A 19,580-nucleotide genomic window follows, 5' to 3' on the forward strand; every position below is an offset into this window, starting at 1 on the left:
AGAGAGAAAAAGCCTAAAGACTTAACAAACGCGAGGAGTGGCTCGCAAAAAAGGGTGCAACACGAGGACTTCGCAGGGGGTCACCCATCCTAGTACTACTCTCGCCCAAACACGTTTAACTTTGCGCACGGGTCGAGTTACGCGTTGATCAGCATATGCACGCTAAGCTCTCTCCAAGCTCTACGACGTGGACAACAGGGCTTGCCCTGTTGCGACTCCGTTCGTACCCAAAATTCGGCCATTTCGGGTGCATTCGGGCCCATTTTCGATCGTTCATCGCGTTCAGTGGGCCCCCCGCGCCCCACCGTGGGCCCATTCATCTGGAGCAGTCCGTGGAGACACCGAGAGAGCGGAAAAAAAGCCTGAAAACTTGACAAACGCGAGGAGTGGCTCGCAAAAAGGGGTGCAACACGAGGACTTCCTAGGGGGTCACCCATCTAGTACTACTCTCGCCCAAGCACGCATAACTTTGCGCACGGGTCGAGTTATGCGCCGAGCAGCATATGCACGCGAAGCTCTCTCCGAGCTCTACGATGTGGACAATAGGGCTTGCCTTGTTGTGACCCAGTTCGTACCTAAAATTCGGCCATTTTGGGTGCATTCGGGCCCATTTTCTATCGTTCGTCGAGTTCGATGGGCCCCCCACGCACCACCTTGGGCCCATTCCTCTAGAGCAGTCCGTGGAGTCATCGAGAGAGAGCGGAAAAAAAGAGAAAAAAAAGCCTGAAGATTTGACAAACGCGAGCAATGGCTCGCAAAAAGGGGTGCAACACGAGAACTTCCTAGGGGGTCAGCCATCCAAGTACTACTCTCGTCCAAACACGCTTAACTTTGCGCACGGGTCGAGTTATGCGTCGAGCAGCATATGCACGCGAAACTTTCTCCGAGCTCTACGATGTGCACAATAGGACTTGCCCTGTTGTGACCTAGTTCGTACCCAAAATTCGACCATTTCAGCCACTAGTTATTGGGCTAATTTTAAGGTGTTTGGATGGCATAGGATTAGGGTTGGAGATTTTGTTTGTTACAAACTTGTGCTGCCTTGTAGGACCTTTTGTGGAATGAGGTCTCCGGCAGAAATTTAACTTGGAAATTGTTTTTTTCTCTTTTGGTTTTTTAACTTTAAGTGAAAGTAGTATTAGAAATAGGATTAAATGCATTTTTCGTCCTCTAACTATAGCTCATTCCCATTTTGGTCCTTTATCTATCTAGGGTTTGAATTTGGTCCTTTATGTATTAAAATTGCTCAATTTCAGTCCTATTTTGGCCGGAAAAAAACCAAGTCTGTCGGAAATTGCCTACGTGGACCATTTAAATTGGGGCTCAAACCTGATTGGTTTACATTTTTATGACATGGCATTTTTTGAATTAAAAAAAATTTACATGGCTTCTTTATCCACATCACTGTGTGACGTGGATAAAGAAGCCAAACAAGCCAAACACTCTCTCAGCAAATCCCTAAATCAAAACACATCTCAGCAAATCAAAACCCGTCTCCCCCAAATCGAAGAACTCAGCAAACCCTTCCCCCCCAAATCGCCTTCTCTCTCTAAAATTCCTTCAATGTCCGCTGTTACAAGTTCGAACGAGTGTCATTGTGGAAAACCCATAGTGATGCGAACCGTGTGGACGAACGAGAACCCGGGGAGAAGGTTTCACTCATGTCGGTAGTACAAGGTAAGAAAACCCACCTTGGTTTGGAATTTCTCTAAAAAAATTCTTTTTTTGCTGTGTTTAAAGGGTTATTTTTGTGGTTTTCGGGAAAGAGGAGGGTGTAGGTTTTTTGCATGGGAGGATCCCCCAATGTGCCAAAGGGCTAGGGCCATTATTCCAGGTTTGTTGAAGAGAATAAATGGCCTGGAAGCAGAGGTTGAAGTGCTGAGGAAGAGAAACAAGAAAAATAAAAAAATCTTTGTTGGTTTAGCTTTGCTTTTGATGATTTTGTATTGGTTGTTGAAATAGGTAGGTAAATTTTGTGTTGTTGCTGTTGTAGTAGAAGGAAAATATTCCTTTGCAATTATCAAATGTACAAGTGTATTTGGTTTTGATTTGAAATGATATTTGGTAATGTACAATTGTAAATGTCTAGTAATTTATTTTCTTCGTATCTCCTGTGTTTTATTTTTCTTGTGAGGCTCAAGTCTTGTATGCAACCTTCTTCTGTTCAAATAGTATTTTCAGATGCTTGGTGGATTGGAACAAAATATGAGAATCCAGAAGAATCACGGCTTTAGTTTCTATAAATTTGCTAAAATGCTTGGAAAATTTGCAACAAAATGCTTCAAAATGCTTCAGTTTCTGGAAAATTTGACAATTGAAGTTCCAATACTAAAATTTTATTGACTGAAAAAGTCTATTGTTACTAAAAGACTATGTCACTACACCTGTATAGATTTCTATAAATAGTGGAAGCTGACAATAGAAACACACATATACATTGATAAACGAAAGGTTTATAGAATTTCATTGATTGAGAATTGAGCAACTTTTCATTGTTTCCGCAAACATATGTGCAGAAATAAGAGCAAAAACAAAATCAGCTGTGAAGTTTTTGCAATCAGCTGTGAAGTTTTTGCAATCAGCTGTAGTTACATAAAAAAAGACCAAAAACAACAATTTACAATTGTCAACCTAATGAACTAATCATCTAATGAACTAATCTGGCTTAAACCTAAAAACTTTTGTCCTCCATCTCTGCTTATTGCAGCACGGTTTCCTTGTGGTGCTCTTGATGTGTTGAAAAACACTGGTAATCCTTGGCTGCCAATCATAGGTGGAGGTGCTCGAATTTGGACTCTAGGTTGTAAGGTTAAGTGCTGGTTTGATTGTTGCAGTTGTTGATACATTGATGGACCTTTCTTGTATACTGGAGCTGCTACAACTTGTGTGATACATGGATCAACAGTTGGTTCGTCCATGGGATCTTCTTCAGGAGGCAAAGGTGGAAGAATGGTAGCACCTTCTGTTTCCTGTTGGTTCATATTGAGTTTGCCATCTTAAGTTAAAAAAAAAAACTTCAAAAAAACTGTAGAAACTTAAACTTACAGTTGAGTTTGCCATCTGTTTGCCAACTTGAGTTTTTTGTGCTGCTTTTTTCTTTCTCTTGGCATCCTGTTACAGAAATCACTAAGTAAAAATTTCTTTGCCAAATTTTTGAACATTAACCTACTTCTACAATTTACAGGACCATAGAACCAGAATAATCCTTTTCTTTTCTCAGCACAAAAGTTCAATGTAGTGAAGAATAATTACAGCTTAAAACAAAATCACAATATAATACCAAGGGAACAAATAACCAATCTACTCAAAGGAAGCTGAACACAGCAACAGCAACAGCATATAAGTACAATCTATAAGTACAATCTTAAGTACAAATTTCTAACATCTATAAGTACAATCTTATCCAACAGCAACAGCATTAACACAGTGACAATATTAACATTAAACAATTATAATATAGTAACAAATACACATGTATTTAATGTAAGCAACTTGACTTATGTGTCCAAATGTTTTCTTACTCTAGTATTAGTACTTGTGCCTTCTGTATTTGTACTTGAGCCTTGTGTGTTGATTCTTGCTTCAGGCATCTGCAAAAGTGAAGGTTAAAATTGAATTAGAAGATAATTATTACATTTGCAAAACAGAAAACAAAAAAAGAAAATGCAAGTTTTTTTAACCTCTTGTGTTGGAAATGGTACTCTTTCTGGACACTTGCCCAGGTTCCCCACATGTTCTGCAGTGAATTATGGTCTGATGCCTTCTGAGCTTTTGCACTTGTTTCTTCTTGTTTTTCTTTTTGTTGTTCAATGTAGGCTCATCAGGTTCTCTTCTTCTTGCCTTTGGAGGCCTCCCTGCACCCCTTCCAAAGTTGGGTGGTAGAGGAGGAATTATGCAAGACTCAGACCACAAGGCCACATGACTCATTGGTAGTATGACAAGGTTATACACTCTCCTATAAGTCTCAACTGTGTAACACTCTGCCACATAATCTGAAGGCTCCTTTTTTTGATGATAAATGGCACAACAAGCATGCTTACAGGGTATACCTGACAGTTGCCACTTCCTACAACTACAACTCCTCGACCCAAGATCCACACAATGTTGACTACCATCAAAACAAGATACTTGGTAGTGGAGATCATCAGCTTTGATGGGCATACAATTAGACACCTTATTTGCATGTTTCTGTAAGATTTGTTCAATTTTAGGACACAATCTGTTCTTCCACTTTGTTGCACTCCTATCTCTATTTTCTTGCAGCCTTCTCATAAGATATTCTCTAATCCATTCAAGCATCGTAAGTATTGGTTTGTCTCTAGCATCCAAAATGCAAGCATTGAAAGTCTCACACACATTATTCAACAACATATCACATGTAGATGACTCACTAAAGTGAGACCTAGTCCACTGAACAGCAGGTTTATCATTAAACCAGTCAAAAGCTTGCTGTGACAAAGTTTTCATTTCATGCATCCTTATTTTCCACTCACCAACAGTGCATGCCTTGGCAGCATTCCACAGTGCATTTTTGAATGCTAAACCCCTAAATCCAGCTTGTTTAAAGTTATTAGGCAAATGCCTCACACAAAATCTGTGATCACAGCCCGGGAAAACTTCTTCAAATGCTTGCATTAAGCCTTTTTGTTTATCAGACATGAATGTATATTCATATTCTCTAGTTATAATAAGATCATTCTTCAAAACAATTAGAAACCACTCCCATGTCTCTCTACATTCTTTATTCACAACAGCATATGCAATTGGATATAAACAATTGTTTGGATCAACACCTATTGCAGTGAAAAGAATACCCCCATTAGGCCCTTTCAAGTGACATCCATCAACCCCAATTATAGTCAAATTTACATACACTACCCCCTATGTACTTTCCTTCGGGAACATGTATGGCTACACCATCATAGTGCAAAGAAAGTGTAATAGAACCACTTTTAGGGTCTGTACAATATTTAAGAAAAAAAAAAAAGACAATGTCATTCAACAGTAACAGTAACAGTACGACAGAGCATTATTTTAAACATAAAAATCATAAAAAATATGGGACCACAAGCAATAAACAATATCTGGAAAGAGACAACACATGCCAACCATATACTAAACAAAAAACATTATGGGACCACACGCAATAAAAAACACAAGCAATAAACAACAAAAAGGCGGAGGGAAAGCAACAAATAACTCACAAAACAACAAAAAAAAAACCAACTTTGAAACATAGAAAACTTACGGTACACAGGTGGAGGCAAGCCCAAGTGACGCTCAGGCCGTTTCATCACCATCGTGGACCAGTGTTTCGTCTGATTTTTGAAGGCGATTTGGGGGGGAAGGGTTTGCTGATTTCTTCGATTTGGGGGAGACGGGTTTTGATTTGGGGATTTCGATTTTGATTTGCTGAGACGGATTTTGATTTGGAGAAGTGTTATGTGTTTTGATTTGGGGATTTGCTGAGAGAGTATTTGGCTTGTTTGGAGTGACGTGGATAAAGAAGCCATGTAATTTATTTTTTTTTAATTCAAAAAATGCCATGTCATAAAAATGTAAACCAATCAGGTTTGAGCCCCAATTTAAATTGTCCACGTAGGCAATTTCCGGCAGACTTGGTTTTTTTCCGGCCAAAATAGGACTGAAATTGAGCAATTTTAATACATAAAGGACCAAATTCAAACCCTAAATAGATAAAGGACCAAAATGGGAATGGGCTATAGTTAGAGGGCGAAAAATGCATTTAACATTAGAAATATTTATCATGAATATTAATAATTAGAATTTTGTAATAATTAATAATGATTATCAATCAACTAATAACGGACTATCATTAAAGATTATAAGGGTAATTACACCGCCCTTCTCTTGAGGTATGGTGTAATCATATGTAGATTTAGTGGTTTGAAAAATTATATTTAGTATTTTTAATATTTATTTTCATCTAATAAATAGATCACTTTGTTGGTCAAAGTTCATGAAATTGATCTATATTAACATAAAAATTGAATGGACATTCATATTAATTATCGATTAACTTATTACTAACTTATTGCAGGTCAAACAAATATTTCTGACCAAACTAACTTATTACATGCACGTTAATGCATGTGATAAGGTATTTGGTCATAAAAAAAATTATTTGACTTGCAATAAATCAATAATAAGTCAATTAAGGTAAATATATACTTCTATTTTTTCTTATAAATATCAGTAAACTTGTTAAATTTTGACTAACGAAAACATCTATTTATTGAATAGAAACAAATATTAGGGTATTAGACATAATTTTTTGAATCACATAAAGTATATGCATAATTATATTAAACTTCAGAGCAGGACGGTGTAATTATTCTAAAATTATAATTTTCAAATTATTTCCCCTAGTCTTTAATATCCTAGTCTTATAGAGGGTTTATAGCCAAAAAAATAATAAAATATTTCACTACCCCCACTGAGATCATTAATTCATAATTTTTCACATTTCTCCTTCTCAAATAAATTCTCTTTTTATTTTTGGAAAAATACCGAGAAAAATAAAACAGTATCTCTATATTAGGATTAATGTACATTGTCTCATTATAATTTAGTTGCAACGCATTAATCGTTTAATTAAAAAAAGTATATTAAAATGATAGATTTAGGGTTTTGGTCCATAATGATAAATTTACTGAATTTATTTTGAGTTAAATAAAATATTTTAACATATTTTTAAACTATTATAAGAAATTTTAAACTAAGCATAAGATGTAACAACTTACAGATACGGTTGAATTAGGCGAACGGGAAAGTCAAAGGACTAAATTGACAATAAGCTGAAACTCTTGGGTGCAAAATTCGTTAATGATGGATAATCATAAACCCTAGTTCAATTTCACCAGCCCCTCTTCATATCTTATGCATAAACCCTAATCCAATTTCTTCAACCGCATAGACACTCTTCCTCTCTCGTTCAATCTCCCTCGCTGCTCGCGAAGTCGGAAGCCATACAAAATTTCAGTGACTTCGTTTTCATCGCTAGTTATGGACGAATTGATCGCGTCTGCGAAAAAGGAGGCAAGTTTTAATTGGTTTTGCGTCGGCATGAGATCTTCTATCATGGATCTTATTCACTTCATGTACTATTTATAGGCTTTTGTCTCCTGTGTTTGTATACAATTGAGTCTATGTGCTTGCTTAGGAAGCTTAGAATAGAGTTCAAAATCTTTGTTTGAGAATTTGTTTCGTTAAATGTGGTTAACTTCCGTGCTTCATAGGTATGAAATCATACCTAATCCTTCAGGAAAAATATGTTAAGCTTGCTGTTTTTGACTATTGATGTTATTAGGTGTTAGTTGAAATGGTGAAATTGGCGCAAAAGAGAGGAATGGCTGGGAGTAAAGGTCACTGGAAGGAGTTTCTGAAAGTTTATGATAAGAAGTTTGGGGCAAGCTTGAGTGACCCGTCCAGGAGGTCTGTTGATTCATTGGCTGCATTTTTGAAAACATTCACGCAAGATGATGATCAGAAGGTAATTTTGAGTCGCCTATCTTCGTCATCTTTTTTTCTTTTTATGACTAAAGAATAAGGAGACCGATTGCTCTTAAAGGTATGAAAACAATGCTATCGCATGTTGTACTGCAGTTTTTCAAGAAAGTAATTCAATGTCATCGCAACCGTGAAGATGTGGAGCAATTTAAGAAAACATCCCCTGATAATGAAACTGCTGAACAGGTCCGAGTCAAATATATTCATTTACAATGAAGGAACATGATATTTGGAATTCTTGCTGCACCACTGAATAGTGTTTCTAAGAGTCAGTTGTTTGTGTCAATGCAGAAGCTAGTCCGTTTGACTTTAGAGCATCCTCAGTACCCTATTGATTATTCCTTCCCTTCACATGAGGAGGTACGTATATCAAAATTTCTTCTCCCTGTACGCATACTTAGCCTGTAAAAATAAATTCACAAATTTGTCATTACTTAATGATTATTTCATCGTAGCAATTTGTTTTTGTATTTTCGTATTGAAATATCTCTAGTAAGCTAATGGTTCAACTTGGAATTGCTTAACATCTTGTGACAGAGTTAACCGATAGAATGTTTTTCCTTGAACCTGTATCCTTATATACATGCATATACATATATGTTGATTTGGCTTGTCTTTTCTTGATCTCGAGCTGGAGCAGGAATGGTTGGTCATAAAACGCACTAAAAAGTCAAAAGCCCTGAAGTCTGTGGACATGATTGCCATTGACTGTGAGATGGTCCTCTGTGAAGATGGCACTGAAGCTTTGGTGAAGGTGTGTGCTGTAGACCGCAATTTACAGGTATTCACTTGTCACTTTTCTGCACTATACTTGAATGGTCACCTGCTGGGCAAATTTGATCGGTTTGAGGTAAAATATGGACTTCTGTTTCTTTTTAATCTAGGTTAAACTTGATGAAGTAGTAAACCCAGATAAAGCAATTGCAGATTATCGGACAGAGATAACTGGAATCTCAGCAAAAGATTTAGATGGAGTGACTCATTCTTTGAAAGATGTGCAGGTATGCTATTCAACTTTTTAGTTGTCTGCAACATATATACACGTACATTCTGGCTTGACTGTTCTTTAGTTTTATGTCTCACATTACAGAAATTGCTGAAGAAGTTATTGTCCAATGGTACCATTTTAGTTGGTCACAGTCTCAATAATGATCTTCAAGGTAAGTTTTGTAACTGTCATCTTAATTTTCTGTTTCCATGTTTTGCAAATAACAATTGTAGGCCCCTGTTGTCACAGGGGCTCTTGTAGAATTGGAAGTCTGGTTCTGTGTGTTTTCATTGATATATTTTGTATTTGATTTTTGTTCGTTTGTTTTTCTTATTTGAAGCATTGAAGTTAGACCACACAAGAGTTGTTGACACATCTTATGTCTTCAAGTATGCAAATGGACCGACCAACAAGAAACCTTCTCTGAGTTTGTTGTGTAAGGTGACTTTTTATCCATGCATTTACCTAAATCACATTATTCTCCTCTTACTAATATGTAAATGTTATGTGGAAACCCTGTTGTAAAACGGTGTGTGGTTATTGACTAATTGCTGAGGTAGTGAACTTCATGCCCCCCTTCCCTCAGTACTGCAAAAGACTGTTAATCTTGCTATACAAATTTAAAGTATTACTTATCTTTATATATTTTCTACTAGTGTTGTGGTACAAACTTACAAGATGCAGGCTGTGGTGGTATAGCATTTGTGACCTATTCCTTTTTCTGTGTACACCAGGCAATGTTAGGTTATGAGCTCCGGCAAAAGGGAAATCCGCACAACTGTCTAGATGATGCATGTGCTGCAATGAAGCTTGTCTTAGCCAGATTAGAGGGAAGAATTGATGATGTTGTAACCGAGGAGGTAGCTTCAAGGAATTACTGATTTTTCGTGCTTACTGATCAGAGTTGAGACATGTACTCATAATATGTTTCTGATTTAGGTGAAGGAGTTAGATATAGCAAAATTGCTGGTGCATAGGATCCCCATTACTCTTCATAGCAAAGATTTGAATAGTATTCTTCCTGGGGAATTTACTGTTGAAGTTAAGGTTTGTACAATTCGACTCTTTTATTTACTCTTTAGCTGCCTTTCACCGCCTTCTGCCGATTTTCTACCAATAATCAACATTTTCTCTCATTTCTCTTTGAAGTTGCCTTTCACAACCTTTTGTCGGTTCCTAGTAGTATGTATACCTAAGGAAATGCCTTAAGTGAAAATGGAAATGGTTCTTTTGGGAGAGTGTTGTGCAAATGTAAGATGTTGCTGAAACAGTGGTTAACATCGAATCATGAAAATTTACTATCATGACATTTTGCCATATTGTTTTTTTATCTTCTGGACATCCAGTCTGGTGGACAGTGAAACTCTCGAACGTCATTGTTTGCCATTTGATAAATTATCTCTGCAGGCGAATAAAAAAGTTAGAGATACATATTCGGCCTTTGCAATATTCAAAAATAAGCAAGAAGCAATTGAAGCGTTTGAGAATCTCGAGGGTGACTTAGAAAAGGTATGTACATTTCGCTTTGTAATGCTCTCATGTATTTATCCTTTAGCATGCATCATAAGGGGTAGGGTAGATTTTCTAGTATATGTGATGTAACAATACATCATAATTCTATTAACCACAGTACTCTTCTTTCACCAAGGTGGAGCGGAGTACCTTTACCCGTTCTGTTCTTTATGTACTTTAACTTTTTCTATCTAATCTTTTGCTAGGACTCGTGTGGTCGACCACAAAAGCTTGTCAAGTTTATGCTTGATTCAGGAACATCTGGTACTTTGTGTGTTTGTAAGATTGTACCGGAGTTTTCTGTTGGCCAGTTAGCAAAGAAGAGGTCAGTTGAAGATGACAATAACACTGCTGGTGTATTGAAGAAGTTGAGAACAGACCAGACATCAGGACAACTTGAGGACTCCAGTCACTGCAGGCATCAGTGTGAGACACATTTGCAAGAGATTGAGAGATTGAAGGGAGAACTAAGTAAAAGAGATCAGGAAATATCAAACTTGAATAAAATAATTGCTGCTCTTGCTCGGAAACAAGGACTCTGAGCATTGGCATGAAAATGTCTGAGAGAGACATGTTCATTACCAGAGGAACATTGTTTTTTAGCAAGATGAGATGGAAATCTTTACACTCAATGCGTGCTTTATGAGGTCTGAAAGAGTGGCATTATATTTAGAAGTCAAAGGAGAGTTTGTTACCTTTAAGGCTTTGTTCTATGAGAAGCCTGGAACTCAAAAAATGTGTTCGTACCGCTGCAAGGATTAATCGTATGCCTGAATTGCTGGAGGGTGGAAATAGAGCTGCATCAACATTATCTTCTTTCATAAGAAAAGCCGGCTGTAATTGTTCTGTATCAGTGTATTTAAATATTCATTTTGAGTTCTTTGAAGGGTCCATGGACAAAGTGCTCCCAGCTTAAATTTTCTGTTGGAGATATTTTCATAAATTGTACCTGAATTTTGTGGTAGTTAACTTGTGAGATCACGGCAGGTATCGCCAATACAAGGCATATGAAAAACCGTAGCAAAGTGCAATAGTGTCCATGATATAGCATGTATTTTGATGATGGACTGCAACATCACAAAGTTCTAGTACATCATTTTCTCTCAAAAAGCACCTGATGCTGGGATCTAGCAAAGACCCAAAATATAGAAACAGACAACGACATATTACATGCAATTGAAAACTAAAATGGCATTCATACATGAATTATGGATGCACAAGGTCAAACTTCAGCTGATTTGAGAGCGAGGAGATGAAACCAATCATCAGTTGCCAATCTGCCTGCCCCATTAAAAGCAGTAATGTTGAAATGCCCCATTAGCAGAAATTGGCTCTCATCACCATTTCACTCACTTTCATAATCTTCATCATCTGCAAAACTGAAAACCGAAGCATCTGCGGCAATGGCTTTGATATCAGTGGTGTCCAAGTCAGGGATTGTGGGAGCTCTCTCCACCACATTGATTTTCATTTCACGGGAATTTCTAGACTGGGAGCTCGTGGACTCTCGACCCAGAGATAGTTGTTCAGTTTGATGAGATATGGTGGGGATGTGCTCATCTTTGGTGCCAGATTCAGAATGTCGGGCAGTTCCTGCAGCAGAGAGGGTTTGATTCATTGTGCTTCTTGAAGCAGGTTCTTCCCCCTCGCTATCAGAAAATACATCATCTTCATTGTTTTGTTTTCTAGAGGTGTTACTCTGTTGAGAGTTAGCTTTATTTTCACTACTAGAAGGAGCATCTCTCGATTTTCCATCCCCATTGTTTTTGTTACGATCAGTTTTCATTTTGGGTGGAATTGTTCCATCATAATCTATCATCACAATTTCCACCTGAAAACCTGGGGAAGGCAATTTTCTCTGCAAGAACAGTCATTAGACTGTGTTACCAAGGCAGGTATAAAACTAAAGAATAATGAAAAAGATAAGAAAGATGGTTGCATAATCATTGGGGATCTAATAGTAATTCTTCAAGGGGTCACCATATTTCATGGCTGGATAGTATCATTGTATCATAAGACCTCGAGAAAAATGAATGATCTTACAGAAGGAGCTTACGTTGTCAAAGCCATCAAGGTCGGAACCTTCTAAAATCACTCTATTTTCCATCATTGTAGTGTTCATCCAACTGCATACAAACATAAATGGTACTAAATACATGTAAACAATTACATTAATTATGTTTCTAGTAGAGATAAAAAGGTCCCCTTGAAAGTAATAAATGGGCAATGACAGAAATACTGTGACGAATGGCATGGTTTACCAGGTACAAAGCAGTTTCAAGATGTACTGTATTAAGAAAAAATACAAACTCACTCACTAACTGACAGGCAATGTAAGGGGCAGAGATCTGAAATTTCTACACTACTATACTAGCTATGCAGCTTGACCACAAAAAGTTCTCGATTTTCATTTCTATAAGAAGCATTTCTTCCCTGATGTCCATAACTCTCAAGTTTTTAATGACATCATCAGATAGAGGCTTCATTTCTAAACTGAACTGTCATACTAATCCTGGATGCATTAATAAAATGCCAGCCTGGCTACTATCAAGTGGAAATAGCATGGGAATAACAATATGCATACCAGTAGAAATCTCCTTGACGATCATGGAAATGAACTTTAAAGTCTCCCACCAGTTCAGTTAGACCAGGTTCTCCTGGTAGGGCAAAAACCACAATTCCCTTCTTTTGTGCACGGATCCAGAAGTCTTCAGGCTGCAAAAAGGCGTGCCTATTGTTAAATAGTGATGACCCTCCTCCAGGAGCAAAAACATAATTGAATAAGATATCAAATAACTCTACCACACAACCACATAAGATAGAGGACATTTTCAATTGCTACAGATCAGAAGCCTAGGCATTGTATGAATCCATTAACTAAAACTACCAAAAAAGCGCTCAAAAGAAAGTTACCATGAGATTCTTCGTTTTTGGATGCTTTTTCGTCGAAAACAACTCACCTGTAAAATATAATCTTTACTTGTAAGGCTATGATGAGTTAAGCTATCCCGGAGGACTGTTGGGAAATATCACAGATGATTTAACTGAGATGAAAATCTCTATCAGCCCATGTAAATAGTGTATCAAGGTAAACTGAAATTGGCACTTTTATCAGAGATTTCAGTGCTGTGGGATTTACGGTATATGCAATAAGAGAACTCAATAACCAGGGAAAAAGTTACAAATGTTTTACTCTACCAATATGATGTAGTGAGGACCAAGCGGCTGGTCTCTCTTTGAGCGCAAGCCTTCTTGTACTTAATGCTCGTGAAAGTCGCCCTCACTCCCCAACATTCCTCGAGTGAGTCCAATTCAATAAATAAAGCACAGGCAAGAACTCATTCAAGGTTCCTCCCCTTGTATATCCATTTTTTCCTTCAATTTCTTTGAGTAAATCAACACATTGAAATTTTCTGAAAAATAATTAGGGTTCTTTTGAATCTTGTATCAACAGTAGAGATTTTTATTTTTATGCTTCCATTTCCAGAAAACACTGAAACCTGTCTAATTTAGATTATTTTTTTATATGATCTAGGTTAAATGACTGAAACCATGGATCAAGAGAATAGGACACCAAAATGTCAAGCTAGTAAAATGCAGTGAAGGCTGAACAGAGTTCAGAACACAGACAAGAATATGAATACAGCTAAAAAGTTGGCGAAACAATTCAATTCATGAAAGAAGTTAAAAAGTGAATCTAATTTCATACCATTATGATTAGATATTGTAATAGCAGGTCTAACCCAATATGGGCAGTTGTGAAGCCGAAATCCTCTTAGCATGCACCTGCAACATATCGCAATTAATATCTTGATGCAAACAACCTAATGCATCTGGGAAATGAATCATCAGAAAGTACCTACGTCCAGGGGGAGTTTCACCGTTGAACTGTGTCAAGATTCGCTCGAAATATTTCACGTACCTCTGATATAATAAAAAAAATAGTTAGGTGCTTGTATTCTATAGGCCTTTTCAAGGAATCATTTTATATGGGAATATCTGACTAACAATCTGGCTTGGAAGAATAAGACCCTTGCTATCCACGCATCTTTTCTGGTTATAGTAATCAATGCACTCCTCAGCAGTTGGGAAGAACTGTGGTGAGGGACAAAATAACAATGGTCAGAAAGTAGCTAATCATGCCCGTAGAACAAAATCAGCAATTTTTCTGTTTTTGGTGATTAAGATTTAAGCTTCACCTTTAAGAACAGTAGAAGGCTACAAATCATCAGTCCCGTCCTTGCCTTCCCAGCTTTACAGTGGACAACTACCACATTTAATATGTCCTCCTTCAACCACGAGTAAGCACTTTGACAAAACAATTTTATAAGATGAATAGGAGGGCAATTGTGGTCTTCAAACGGGAAAGATGCAACCTGAACAAAAGGTGAACCAAATAGGCACAGCCTCAGAGATGTGCATGTGGCTTACTTGATTAGGTTAAGTTAAAATTCATCCAAATTTTCAACTGAACTTCTCAGTTTTATGGAAAAATTAAGTTACGCATCAAACTAAAGTAACTGAGAAAACCACTATTTAGTTGTCAGTTTAGGGTTCAGTTTCCTCATTTTGATTTTTCTTTCTATGATCTCATCCATTACAAAACTAAAGACCAAAACAGAACTACAGCGCCTTCAACAAAGTTGTGGCAACACCTCCACAATCAACCTTCACCACCATGCCCACCCTAAGTCAGAATATTGAGCCTCAAAGGCCTCCCCTGCTACCATCTCCAATCCAAAACCCCTTCCCAACATTAAGAGCGGGAGTGGACTGTTATCTTTCTACATTCTTCAGTTTTTGGATTAACATCAGCATTTTTCGCAGCACATCATCATATGCTGCTAATCACAAAAGGAAAAAAGGGGAGAAATCAAATGGTGGCTGTCATAAGGGTGAATATTACAAGCAAGGCAATGCATTGGTTTCATAAATCAACTGACCATGCATGGTGAATGCTGGATAGCGAACAGAGGCAGAAGTGTATTAATGTAGGAATTGAGTGCTCTTTATCAATGTAGTCATATGATTAGTTTCAACTCAAAAGGAAGATAGTCTAATTTTCTTGTCAGAGATTACCAATGAGTGAAACAAAGTGATGCCATCCTGTTGGGGCATAATAGCATGTTAAAAAATTCAACTGCTCTTATCAAAGTGACTTAAAGAACTGCAAACACTTCCGATTCTGCTTCAAGTAAATTTTTGTGCGCCAAACATACCTTTCCCTCAAATAGTGAAGCATCATATAACCTCTCTGAACAAAGATTGTAGACTTTATATTTTCCCTGCATAAACAAAACTTGTTTAACATAAAAATTTGAACAATTGAAATATGGTCAACTGGATAGAAGCATCGTAAATAGTATCAACACCACACCAACAGCATAAGCCCTTATATGAAAAATATACTAGGTACATTACTCAAATCAACCACAATCATCTTTAGTTCCCAAATGAATAGGTGTTGTTATTCCCAAAGTAAAATATGCTAATAAACTTTGGAGGCTAAATATTGATTCTTCACAAGCATACTGTTCAGCGACTGGCCTTCAGCAAAAATATTAGAAAATTAGACTCAAAGAGCTAAAAGTGCTAGATCATTAAAGTATAAAATTTCGACCATTTTAGCCACATTCTTTCTTTACATCATATTCCTCTTCTCTCTCAGGCGTTACATGTAGGAGCTTGCTGGCATATTTCATTATAATCAGATGCTAATATTATTGGCAGATTTTTTAGAGCCCATGTCTAGGCTTCTCCATGCCCACAGCGACCTCTACTTTCTAAGTTATTGATCTTAATGGCATAATCAGTTATGTCTGTGAGACAGCTGTTTAAAAGATTGCCAAATATACCACACCACTTCTAGCTGAGACTGTCAGCTGTTACTGCCAATTAAAAGGATCTGCACCTCCATTAGCAGCAAACAGGTACTTTTATCACTACATGAAGCTGCTTCCAAATTATCACCAGAATTTTTCTTCCCACTTTTCACCAAAGGAACTGGCAATTTTCCCACCTCAAAGTTAATGAAGTATGACACAGTTATGATGTCAACAAAGCATGATAAACATGTAATTGGTAGTAATGGGAATGAAGCAGGATTATTTCTACTCTCCCTCAAGTACTAGGGTTAAGCACTCTAAACTCTTGACAAGCAGTGACATGAAAAGATGCCATGTGTCTGCCGGTGAATGCTTATGTATCAATCTGCAGAATAACATTAAGAATTTAAGATGATCATCTCTCTTGTAATGACTATGCTATAATTGCATTACGATTTCAATCATTTTATAAAGTTGAGGATCCTTTCTTGCATTTTTCTCAGTAAAATTTTCTGTGTGTTATGTTAACATAACCTATTTGTGAACAGAAGACCTCTGGTCTATAACATTATACTTCAAAGAGGAAAGCAAAGAATAACCTAATAATCACTTCAAAAGTATTTCTTAGATGGGAAGAGAATCAGGATGGCAGCTCTATCATTCTTAGTAATCCATTCCGACCCCCTAAACCATCAACTAAACTGTTTAAAGGCTCAGCCATTCATAATTATATGGTATGTGAGAAACAAAGTAGTGGATTAACTTTAGAGAAGGCCTTTAGAGCTGAGTGGAAAAAGAGGATCAAATGTTACCAGCCCCAAGTACAAACTGGAAAAGGGCTATTTTAAGGTGGATTTATCATGTAAAAAAAGTTCTTCAGCGTATACATTTAAAGATTCAGCAGAGGTACCTTGTGATGAGTCTCAAAGAACTTGATCACTTCCTCCATATGATTCCGATAGAATCCCTGCATGTTTCAACGACATTTCTAAGAGAGACTGAAAATTGAATAAGAATGTGAACAATTAAAGGAGCCTTACCTCAAAAAATCCAAATAGGCCAGAACTTAGATCGCCAGCAGGGAATCCCATAGCAATTATATTCTCAGTTATATATGTCATATCTAAGTCAAATCCTCCCTCCTAAAAACAGGTGAAACCGGAAAATTTTACTTATTAACCACATCAACTATTTCTTAAATCTAAGAGAGACAGAGCAATTATGAGGATCAGGTGCAAAAGAATCGATTGCTTTCTTAAATCAAAGTACAAAAGACAGCCTTTTGAAAGGAAAGAATGAAGATGACCAATAACATAATCTGGGTGCAGACTGCTGTATTTGATTTTAAAATTAGTAAATAATAGGAGTAAGGTGTTGCATTACAGATATGACTCGCCACATGAAAAATCTAAAATAATTAACAGTCACATGTAAACATTTCACAAATATTATACATTGAAATATTTCTAATTGTATATTTTAGATGATACATCTTATTGCTAGATGATAGTGCAAAGAAATGACAACCTAGTGATTGTCTGATACAATGGAAGTAATCAGAAGCCTAATTACTTCTTCTCCAACTAGAGATTACAGAGCATAACAGTTTGGCTACCTGGTATCTGCGCTTATTTTGTGAGACAATATGTCTTGCCTTTACTTGCACAGCCTTCACAGCATTTAAAGAGGAGTCAACTATCCCTTTCGTGAATGATTCAATAGCACCTGATTGTGCAGAGGCAGAGCTGTTGTTAGCACTCTCAGTTGATGCAGATGCTTTTGAAGAAATCTGCAGTCCAATCCCACTAGCAAGGCGTGAAAAGGTGAACTTTCCAGGATTTGCACTCTCTGAGTCCTGTTGGATCTGTGGAAGCTTCAGACTTTTGGCCCAAGAAGATATGGTTGATGTAGACAGCATAGAAGATGAATCCTGTGTTGAACTCTTATTCTCCGACACAATGGAAGGTGGATATCCAACATCAGAACTCTTTTTCTCCGAGACAATGGAAGCTGGATCTCCTACATCAGAACTCTTTTTCTCCGAGACAATGGAAGGTGGAGATTCTACATCAGAACTCTTTTTCTCCGAGACAATGGAAGGTGGAGATCCAACATCAGAACTTTTTTTCTCTGAGACAATAGAAACTGGAGATGCAACATCAGAACCTTTTTTCTCCGAGACAGTGGTAGGTGGAGATCCAATATCAGAACTTTTATCAGGCAGTGATGGAGTTGGTTCAGCAGTTTCAGAGTCCATTCTGGTATTTCACATACAATAAAGAACAAATGTCAGGTTTAACCTCCACTATCTAATAGAGACTCAAATTCAAATAAGGTAAATCTAATACAAGCCTTAACTATTTTGCAGAAGTATGTTATCTCGATCAAACATAATAGTACATGGATAAGTTACAGAACAGAAGTGTCATTTTCGTTCCTTATTCAAGTAGCACCAAATGACATGTGTGCATTTCTTCTTCCACGTGTTCATATAGGATATAACAACACACCAGCTTTAACTAGATATGCATTCAAAACGTGCTTGTGAAGAGATTTTACCTTGATGCCAGATTTATTTTCACTTTTACGCACTAAATATTTAAAATGAATGTGAAATGCATAATAGTATAACTGGAGCTGTTGTGCTGCTTAGCTTCAAGGTTTATAACTAAATCATCAAATAATGTATTTGCCTGTTCAATCTTCTCTTTAGCCTTATGAGCAATCTTATTAAAACTTAGAACTCCGAAAAATTCGTGAACCGTCAGCTGAATTTTGAACAATAAATTTGATAATATTTAGTTTAAGAACTGCTCTTCTTGTATAAGTGTTCAAAACGTTAACTTTCTTGGACATTTTTGACTGGCAGTACATGCCACTAAATTGAGACTAACTGTACCCGGAAATGAAATTACTAGTAAGAACTTCCGTAGAATGCGATTAACACACAGAAGAAATCAAGGTCAGATTAATCTCGATTTGCGTAATTCTTCACCGCACCACATGCAAACAAGTGAATGCCCAAAATAAAGACTTAAGTGGATTAAGAAACGAGTAAAAGCTAGCTGCATTTGACGGCCATAACAGAAAGACAGCAGAAGATTAAAAGCTGCAGAAAATTCAGATCTGTTCACAAAATCCTTCAACTTTTGAAATAATTAATTCACCTTGATTGAAGATTGAGAAACCTCCGCTTAGTATCCTCGAATGCGAGGGCAAATCCTCTTCAAAATGACAACTTCTGAGGTTTAAATCTTCAAATGAGAAAGGTGGAATGGAGAATGTATCTACAGTCTAAAATTGGTTTCTGAAAATTTGCATAGTAATGGAGTGAAATTTTAAGATACTTCTGAGCTCCTTTTAATTAGATTGTGATCTGATTGAATATCAAGTATTTATTTGACATGAGCTACGATTCAGTGCGGCAGGCTTCACGGCTCCTAGAAGATCCAAAACCACTTTAACGGTCAAAGGAGGATGCTCTTTACCAAGGAAACTTTGATGATGACGTGTCGGTTCCGGATGCTTTTTCCGGTTTCCCATCTCCGCGGGGATGAATTCATAATTTCTGAAATGTTGGAGGCTAATGCCACTTTTCCTAAAATTCAAGGACTAAAATGAAATGAAAGTTCCTCCCTCCTCCTCCTCCGCCGGCAGGTTGCTAGCAGTAATACACTCGCAATGGCTGAGAGAACTGACACTAATTACGTCACCGTAATCCAAAT

At 37.2% G+C, this 19,580-nt stretch overlaps 2 protein-coding genes across 2 annotated transcripts; one reads left to right on the forward strand and one right to left on the reverse strand.

The window, feature by feature from the left end:
- The first annotated feature begins 6,836 nt into the window (after positions 1-6,836).
- LOC105177591 (small RNA degrading nuclease 1) lies at positions 6,837-11,061 on the forward strand. The gene is made up of 12 exons (XM_088885309.1): positions 6,837-7,059; positions 7,331-7,513; positions 7,627-7,716; positions 7,822-7,890; positions 8,171-8,311; positions 8,415-8,531; positions 8,621-8,690; positions 8,859-8,959; positions 9,253-9,378; positions 9,458-9,565; positions 9,926-10,027; positions 10,237-11,061. The coding sequence occupies exons 1-12, from the start codon at positions 7,027-7,029 to the stop codon at positions 10,570-10,572; spliced, it is 1,476 nt and encodes a 491-aa protein (XP_088741435.1). The 5' UTR covers positions 6,837-7,026; the 3' UTR covers positions 10,573-11,061.
- LOC105177590 (phosphatidylinositol 3,4,5-trisphosphate 3-phosphatase and protein-tyrosine-phosphatase PTEN2A) lies at positions 11,039-19,483 on the reverse strand. Its single transcript, XM_088885308.1, has 13 exons — positions 19,023-19,483; positions 17,471-18,113; positions 16,896-16,997; positions 16,766-16,822; positions 15,250-15,315; positions 14,230-14,406; positions 14,039-14,125; positions 13,890-13,954; positions 13,740-13,816; positions 12,944-12,990; positions 12,615-12,745; positions 12,087-12,156; positions 11,039-11,888 (listed from the first exon to the last, which is right to left on the reverse strand). The coding sequence occupies exons 2-13, from the start codon at positions 18,110-18,112 to the stop codon at positions 11,376-11,378; spliced, it is 2,034 nt and encodes a 677-aa protein (XP_088741434.1). The 5' UTR covers position 18,113; positions 19,023-19,483; the 3' UTR covers positions 11,039-11,375.
- Between the last annotated feature and the right edge of the window lie 97 nt (positions 19,484-19,580).

Source organism: Sesamum indicum, linkage group LG9 (genome assembly GCF_026168435.1).
Source record: "Sesamum indicum cultivar Baizhima isolate 11 linkage group LG9, ASM2616843v1, whole genome shotgun sequence".
Lineage (NCBI taxonomy): Eukaryota > Viridiplantae > Streptophyta > Magnoliopsida > Lamiales > Pedaliaceae > Sesamum > Sesamum indicum.

Coding starts and splice junctions, on each gene's coding strand:
- LOC105177591 (XM_088885309.1), top strand. CDS start 7,027: ATGGACGAATTGATCGCGTCTGCGAAAAAGGAG. Junction 8,691..8,858: donor TCTCAATAATGATCTTCAAG/GTAAGTTTTGTA, acceptor TCTTATTTGAAG/CATTGAAGTTAGACCACACA. Junction 9,566..9,925: donor AATTTACTGTTGAAGTTAAG/GTTTGTACAATT, acceptor TTATCTCTGCAG/GCGAATAAAAAAGTTAGAGA.
- LOC105177590 (XM_088885308.1), bottom strand. CDS start 18,112: ATGGACTCTGAAACTGCTGAACCAACTCCATCACTGCCTGATAAAAGT. Junction 16,998..17,470: donor AAAATAAGCGCAGATACCAG/GTAGCCAAACTG, acceptor ACCTGTTTTTAG/GAGGGAGGATTTGACTTAGA. Junction 16,823..16,895: donor GCCTATTTGGATTTTTTGAG/GTAAGGCTCCTT, acceptor TGAAACATGCAG/GGATTCTATCGGAATCATAT.